The sequence below is a fragment of the Myzus persicae genome, unplaced genomic scaffold (assembly GCF_001856785.1).
Source record: "Myzus persicae strain clone G006 unplaced genomic scaffold, MPER_G0061.0, whole genome shotgun sequence".
Taxonomy (NCBI): domain Eukaryota; kingdom Metazoa; phylum Arthropoda; class Insecta; order Hemiptera; family Aphididae; genus Myzus; species Myzus persicae.
Window position 1 is genome coordinate 60,886 of NW_019104338.1, and position 8,387 is coordinate 69,272.

Consider the following 8,387-nt stretch of genomic DNA (forward strand, 5'->3'; position numbering starts at 1 on the left):
TATAATTAGTTGATTCGTAGTTAATTTATTAATAAATTGTGTCATCGACCATTTTTTTTCTGGTATTATTTTATTTATTTTTTATTTGCACACCTTTTTTATGTTGCACTTGTGTCAGGAGCTTTAGTTCTAAATATTTTGTTTGTATTTAAATCTTGAAAAATACATATTTTTTAAGTATTACGTTTGTGAATATTCATTTGAGCTAAACTAATATACTTTTTTTGTATTGGTTATGTATTATTTACTATTCAGTTAGTACTCTTAATGATTTTTTAAAATTAATAATTTTTAATTACTTTGTAAAGTTGACCTTAATCATTAGGTTTATAAGTTATAACTAAGGTTTATATGGTGATAAATAATAATCAATTCGTCATATCCGCTTATCGTTGTATTTTTAAAAGAATAAATTAATTTCACCTAAACAATATAAATGAAATGTGAAATATTAGCTTATATAAAATTGTACGAACATTATATTTTAAGTAATTTTTCTCAATTTTTATTTAATTATTATACTTTGGCAGAACATTTAAAGAGGTGGTCTGGTTGCATCGATCCGTAAAATTACATGACTGACGTTAGACAGTTCGCCAGGCACAAAAATGGACCGTTTCGTGTTGTGGTCGGTACCGGGCGTGGGCCGTAGCTGCGCCATGGCGTTGCGTAGGGCTGCGATGAGCTCGGGTGGTCGTGCCGTGGTGGGTGCGGGATGAAATAACTCACCGGGTAGTCGTAGTGTGGTACCATACACCATTTCGGCGGGAGCTAGGCCGATGTCCGTTTTTACGGTGCTACGCAAGGCGAGAAGTACTAGAGGTAACTTGGTGTTCCTGTGGACTGATTCCGACGCCGTGAGCGCGTCTTTGAGTGATCGGTGTAGTCGTTCGATCATCCCGTTCGCTTGAGGATGATAGGGCGATGATCGTATGTGCTGAATGCCGAATGTAATTGATAGTGAACGGAACAGGTCGGCCTCGAATTGTCTCCGCTGGTCCGTAGTTATGACGTCGGGTACGCCGAAACGCGAAAACCATTGACTCGCGAGAGGGTGACAGCAACGGCATGGGCGGACATGTTGTCTAGGGGCCAAACCTCGGGCCAACGGGTGTAGCGGTCGATACAAGTTAATAAGTATTTATTACCGTCTGACGGGGGCAGTGGTCCTACGAAGTCGATGTGTACAAGACCAAACCGGCGTTCTGTAGTGGGGAACGGAATAATCGGCGACACGGTGTGCTTGTTTGTTTTGGTCCGTTGACACTGGACGCAATGCTTGACCCATCTACTGACTTGTCGATTGATGTCGGGCCAACAATAACGCGCGTTGATCAATCGCGACGTCGCTTTCTGGCCGCCGTGCGCGAGACCGTGTAGCGCGTCGAAAACGCTGCGGCGGAACGCGGCTGGTGCGTACGTGCGCGCGGTGCCGGTCGTAAAGTCTGTGTAGATCGGGCCGTCTGGCGTATCTCGTACCTGCAACTGTAGCGCCGACTTGCTGGGGGCTGCCAAAATCTTTTGTAGTTCCGCGTCATCCGCCTGTGCCTTGGACCATTGTGACGCGTCAGGCAGGCCGTCTTGTAACGTGGCTGTTTCGCAACTTGACAACGCGTCGGGGACGACATTGTCGGTACCTTGAACATCATGTACGACAGCGTGGATATATTGTGACAGGAACGATATTTGTCGTACTTGCCGGTCGACGTATTTTTCGTTCTTATGAGTGAACATATATGTAAGAGGTTTGCGGTCCGTGAGCAAGGTGGTGAGGCGGCCTTCGATGATATGGATGAGGTGACGGGTACCGAGGTATGCCGCGAGTAACTCCCTGTCGTACGTACTATAGCGCGTCTCCGCGCTGGTAAGCTTCTTGGAATAGAAGCCAAGGGGCTGCCAATCGTCATCGTTTTTCTGTTCAATGACGGCTCCGACCGATGTACTGGACGCGTCCGTGCTGATCCGTAATTCCGCTCTCGGTTTAGGGTGAGCTAAATTTGCCGTGGCAGCTAGTGCTTTACGGCAGGTGTCGAATGCGGCGCGTGTGTCGTCGGTCCACCGCAGAGGTCCGTCTCTTTTTTTACTTGCGGCCAAGTCGTACAACGAAATCTGCATCTCAGCTGCACACGGTATAAACCTGCGGTAGAAATTCACCGAGCCGAGGAATCGCTGTAGGCCCTTTTTAGTCGTCGGTAGTGGCCACTGGTGTATAGCGTCGATGCGGTCCGGGTTAGGTCGACAACCGTCCCTATCGATGATATGACCTAGGAAAATGATGCTGCGGCAAAAACGCACTTAGCGGGGTTCACTGACATCCCGTATTTTTGAAGTCGCTCCAAAACCGCGCGGACGTGTTGTTCGGGCTCGGACTCGTCCCGAGACGCGATGAGCACGTCATCGATGTACGCGAAGGCGAAGTCGAGACCGCGCAACATATCATTGACGACGTGCTGAAACGTCTGCGCTGCGTTGCGCAGGCCGAAGCACATCACCGGGAATTCGAAAAGCCCGAACACAGTGGTAACTGCTGTCTTCGGTATATCCCGTGAAGCGATCGGGACCTGGTGGTATGCTTTAACCAAATCCAACTTGGAAAAACATGACCGGCCTGCCAGGTGTGCCGTGAAATCATGCAGATGAGGCAACGGGTAACGGTCAGCACGCGTGACCGCGTTAAGACGTCGATAGTCGCCGCATGGTCAGCATGACCCGTCTTTTTTGGCAACTAGCAGAAGTGGGCTGGCCCAGGCGCTTGACGACGGACGACAAATCCCCTTGCTCAGCATGTAAATCGAATTCGCGGCGTACTATCTGGTCACGTTCCGGCGGTAGTCGTCTTGGGCGGGAGAATAATGGTGGTCCGGTGGTACGTAGCTTGTGTACGACATTGTGCTTGAACACGGTAGGCACGGGCGATTCACGCGTGACGTCGGGAAATGCCTGTAGTAAATCGGTCCATTTCCGCGAATCAGATACGGCAAATGCTGTAGTACTGACGTCATTAATGGATATCGTTTGAATCACATTATGGTCTGTCGGGTTGATAAGACGGTGATGCTTGACGTCGATAAGCAGACCGAAATAATGTAAGAAGTCGGCGCCAATGATAGGTCGAGCGACGTCTGCCATTTCGAATGTCCAATTATATGTTCGTTTGACGCCTAAATTTAAACGTAACGTCTTGGGGCCGTACGCTTGTATTCGCGTACCGTTGGCGGCCGTCAACACTATGTCAGACGCGGGACGTGCACCTGTGGTAGGTGGTAACACAGATATTTCGGCACCGGAATCGATCAGATATTGCTTGCCGGTTAGTGTGTCGCTGACGAACACGCGGCGTGTCGGGTGGGCGGTGGAAGGTAGCGGGGCCTCCGCCGCTTCCACTAGTTTTCCGAGCGGAAAGTACTCGGGTCGCGACAATTACGCGCTTCGGCGCCGAAATTGTTGTGGTAAAAACACCAGCTGTCATTACGCGGGCGTGATTTTGAGCGCGAACGTGATCGGTTAGAAGTTGACTGCGCGGTTGGACGTGACGTTCGGAGCGATTTTGCTTGGGCTGTGGCCAATGCGGCGATTTGCGTAGTAAGCGCCAAAATGGAATTTTCGATCGCTCTGAAACGATCCGTGTCACTGTAGGCGGAGACTGAAGCGATGTCGTGACCCGTTGTTGCGTCCATAATTCGATCGGCGCGTTCAGCGACTGAATCCAAATTGCCGTCGAGACTAATTACGACTGCGCGGATAGCGGGAGGCAGTTTCTGTAGCCAGAATTCTTTAAGGGCTATTTCGCCGATGCCGTCGGTGGTTCCGCTTCGCATGTCACGCAGTAATTGTGATGGGCGACGATCGCCCAAACCTCCAGGCTGTACCATTGAACGAAATCGAGCGGCGGTAGGGACAACGTACGCCGCAATAAGTCGGCTTTTTATGAGGTCGTACCTAGCATCTGGACCTAGTAGGTCTGTTACTGTACGGATTCCGTCCTCGTCCAACGTGGCGACCACGTGGTTGACGCGCGATAGGTCAGATTTGATGCGCTGGTTGTGGAAAATAGCCTCAGCGTGCACGAACCATTGCTCAGGAGCATGGCGCCAAAAACTGGGGAGCCGCATGGTAGATAGTGCCGCGACGGCGGCGTTTAAATCAACCTGTCCACCCGGTGGTGGTGTTGTCAGACTTGCATTGCCGTTTTCGGTAGACAGCATGTCTATAAGGTTACCGATAGGCAGTGACATCGCTCGCGACGGAGAACGGAAGCACAGAAAAGCGCACTCGCGAAAACGGGCTACTAGTCACTAAACTAGTGAAAACGGGCGGCTGCGGGCGCAAAGGGAAGAACTTAGGTCACCAATTTAGTGGTCGGGGTTATATACCACACCGACAGCACGGTCGCTTCCCAATCAGAAGGTTTAAGGATCATTAAGAATAAACACACAATAAGTAATGTTGTGATGATATTTATTTTTCTATTAAGTTCGCGAGTAAGACTAAATTAGGCTAGCAGGTCACGACACCACTGTCTTTTAAGTCTTTTAACTGGACTACCTGGGATAGAAGCAGATGAAAGATTGGAGATTAACGGATTCTTATAATGGGCTAGGCGGCTATTGAAACGTTTGTAGTGAGTTTTGGCTAGTTCGGAGACAAATGGAATTTTTAGGTCAGAGTGGAGGGTGTGGTTAGAGACATAGAAGGGTGCTTTTAGAATGGTACGTTGATTTGTGGTGGATCAATAATTGCTCCAAATTTAGTAGTCTCTGGTAAAATCTTTGTTCGTCAAATTTAAGAATGAATTAAAATTAAATAAATATAATTTTTAGCGGCTCATTGTTTTTGGTGAAAAGGTATGTTATCAAAGATAATATCATCAAACGACGGCCAATACAAAATTGCTGTTGGAAAATATGCTAGAGATTTTACAGTTGTTGACAATGACTTTACTAAAATAGTTAATGTAAGTTATTCATAACTCAAAATAACAATAATAATATGTATAATATAAACTAAATAAATTGTACAAATGGAAATGATTTACCTGAAAGAAGATTATTATGGACCTACTGGGTTTCATGCTGAAAATATAGCTATTCTTGTGTTACAAAACCGAATTTCTCTGAGTAACGGCGTTTCACCTGTTTGTATCGATTGGAATGGTAAATACAATGTTGTAAATGGTGATCAAGGAAAGGTTGGTTAGAAGTATTATTTAAATACTAAACTTGTGATTTAATTTCAGCTAATAACTCTAACAATTTATGCAGTGGTGTGTAACATATAGGGTCCAAATGTTGCTGAGACAACACTTTAAATATGGGTGGGTGGGTATTGATAAAAGAAAAATAGGGCATTTTAAAGGTCGCTATAACAGTATAATGAGGGGTAGGTCACCAACAATTATTGGAGCAACACCTATTTTTTTATGGTACACGCCACTGAATTTATGTAAGGAGCAATTACCGTGCTAAAGCATGCATACATGTTGGCATGTTACAAATTACAATATATATCTAAACAAATCTGAAATTCAAATTCTTTTTTCATATTTGATTTAATTCCAAAATTAGAATACTTTGATAAGTCAAAATGTGTCTAACTAATTATTCTCATTACCAACAATCACATAAAGAGTGATTGATATTATACATTAATTATAATTACGTATATTATACAACTGTTTTTTACTTCTACAGATTGTTGGTTGGGGAAAAACGGAAAAAGCATTTCAAGTCCTATATTATTAGAAGCATTTCTACTATACATCGATCATAATTCTTGTCGGAATATGCATACAAATGGATTTGAACCTTATGTGACTGCTGATAAGTTTTGTGCTGGTTCGTCGTTGGGTAATAAAATATTGAATCATTAATTATATGAAATCATTGTTTCATTTTTAACAGACTTAAATTAAATGTATTTAACACCTAATGTTGTAGGCAACTATAAAAATGAATTTAATTTTTATTAAATACAATGAATCATATTTTACAATTCCCATAAAGATGCATAATATATACTTACACAGTTACATAGGTTAGGCATACCTATCGTGTAAACATTACACATAGCTAGTGTACGTGGGCGGTTGGTGCCAATTTGAAGTACTATTTGTTTGTTTTTATTATCACAAGCTAAAACTATAAATCAATTTTGGCTGTATTTTTTTGTCTTGGACAGTAATTACAAGTGTCCTGTTTTAGAGATAAAATTTTGTTGTAAATAATATTGATTTATTAGTAATATCTACTGTAAGGAGCAGAAGTTTAATTTTTTTTATTTCTCAGTTTTGCCCATTGTTCCCACCGTAAATGAACAGAAAGACTAGGAGGTAAATAATCTAACAGAATCTAGTCTTTTATGATGGCTTTTCCTTCATTTATACACTTGAATATGATCAATAATGAATAGTTTCTGTTCATAATGCCATAATCGTCAAATGATTTTCGTCTTCATCCTTGTTTCTTTTTAGAACTTTCAGCATTAGAAATATATTTTAAAGATAAGTATAGTCGGTCCACTGAGAGACTGGCCGGCGACCAATCCTAACTCGTTCATTCTCATCACTAAACTTGCCGGCTAGGTGGTAGAGTGGGAGACGAAACCACGGAGCTCAATCATTTATTTTGTATGCGTGAAAGAGTAAGAGAGTCCAAGAGTAACACAGTACATCACATATCATTTTAAAATAATCTTATCTCCTCTTCTGTTAGTTGTAATGCACAGGTTACCTTTTATTTGACTTTTTTGTATGAAAACGATCATTTCAATTATGTTATATAATATACCTAGATTAACCGACTAATCGTAATAGATTCCACAGATGATAGAATATCATTATTAAATAAAGTTAAACAATTCCCAATAGTTTACAAAAGCGGCCGGAAAAACCAAACAGAAACTTAAGGAAAAACAGGAACTTTTACGGAAACCGATTTTTGGCTAAATATTTTGGTTATTAATGTATCTCTGAAATAAAATACCATAGATACAAAAATGTTCACTGAATGTTTATAAACAACTTTTTTTCTCCTTCATCGCTGTCTTTTTGGAACTTTCAGCATTAGCTCAACACTTTAAACATAAGTAGGGCCTATGATGTATAACCCGTTATAGATACAAAAGCTTTCACACAAACTTTTACTCTTTCTGATGAGGGTTTGCTATAAATACTAAACGGTTAGAAAAACTTTTATTAAATTAAAACAACCGTTTAATACAACCCCGAGGTATGTGGATAGTCGTTCTATTTATTAAAATATTTTGACCCCACGTCGAAATTTGTTTCATTCAACCTATCTATGTTAGGGTTTTACATGTCAAAATAAACTATTATACTGTAGTATAATCTAACCTAACTTAATGTTTGCTCTCGTACCGTGTAAATGTAGAAAAACGTTACTGTTTACACTAATCATTATTTATTGTTCTGTTTTCGATTATTACAGGTGGCAGAACAAAGGTGATATAATAAATACTTATCTAGCCCTTTCAGGACTACAAAACGAAGCTTTCTTACAAAAGAACAAACTGCTTCGCAAAAAAATCATAGGTTTGCAGAGGGCCCCTTGTTTGATGGCAAGAGAGATGAACAATGACGACGGAAGACAATCTGACAGGAGTGATTACATGAGGATAATAATACGGGTTTGGTCATTAAATAAACTTCAGCACCACTACGACCTGAAAAATGTGTTGCACATCGTCGCCCCCAACAACATGTTCAAGAAGTTCAACAACTCCCGAATGGTGGAGAACAAGCACAACCACTACCAAGCCGGCAAAAGTAGCAGCTAAGGAGACGGACCTAGCTGTCATCTGTCCACGACCGAATTCATACCACTGGATTTTTTAGCCCGAAGTTATGTTAACGAGATGTGAGACATTGGATAGGATCATGCTCGATCTGTGGCCATAGGCTAGGGTGACCAGTTTTGCAAAAAAAAAGCATGCATATTTTTAAAAAAAATATTTTTTATATTTTATAATTACAATTTACAATTAAAATATTTTTTAACTTCTTCGCTTAATATTTTAATAAAAAACTTGTTTACTTTTATTATGTTGATGTCGATTGCTCATCGTGTCCTTTACCATCTATTGTGTCGTTACTGTACTTTTGCGATGAACTGATTGCGTTCAACAGTTTTGGTTGTGTTAGCAAAAAATCAAAAAAATCATTAGGTACACGAATATTTTTTGAAATGATTTTTCAAAATTATAATTGATTTGATGGTAGGAACAAGAAAGCGATATTTATTAGTGTGTTTTTTATCACCTTTTGGAGCAGTAAAAATACTCGATTTATTTTTACAGCATTTTTTTCTGGCAGGAAAGTGAATACATTTGGTACTTTGGGTTGTCAAAAGACCGTATAAAATTCACAATAG

The 8,387-nt window shown here is 41.5% G+C and overlaps 1 protein-coding gene and 1 pseudogene across 1 annotated transcript; one reads left to right on the plus strand and one right to left on the minus strand.

The window, feature by feature from the left end:
• Positions 1 to 3,383: 3,383 nt before the first annotated feature.
• Positions 3,384 to 4,205, minus strand: LOC111041300. Its single transcript, XM_022325523.1, has one exon. It carries the CDS (start codon positions 4,203 to 4,205, stop codon positions 3,384 to 3,386), a length of 822 nt encoding a protein of 273 aa, XP_022181215.1.
• A 755-nt stretch (positions 4,206 to 4,960) lies between these two features.
• Positions 4,961 to 7,543, plus strand: LOC111041307 (annotated as a pseudogene).
• The last annotated feature ends 844 nt before the right edge of the window (positions 7,544 to 8,387 follow it).

What these genes read in the sequence shown, in the direction of transcription:
- LOC111041300 (XM_022325523.1), bottom strand. Translation starts at nt 4,205, where the DNA reads ATGCTGTCTACCGAAAACGGCAATGCAAGTCTGACAACACCACCACCG.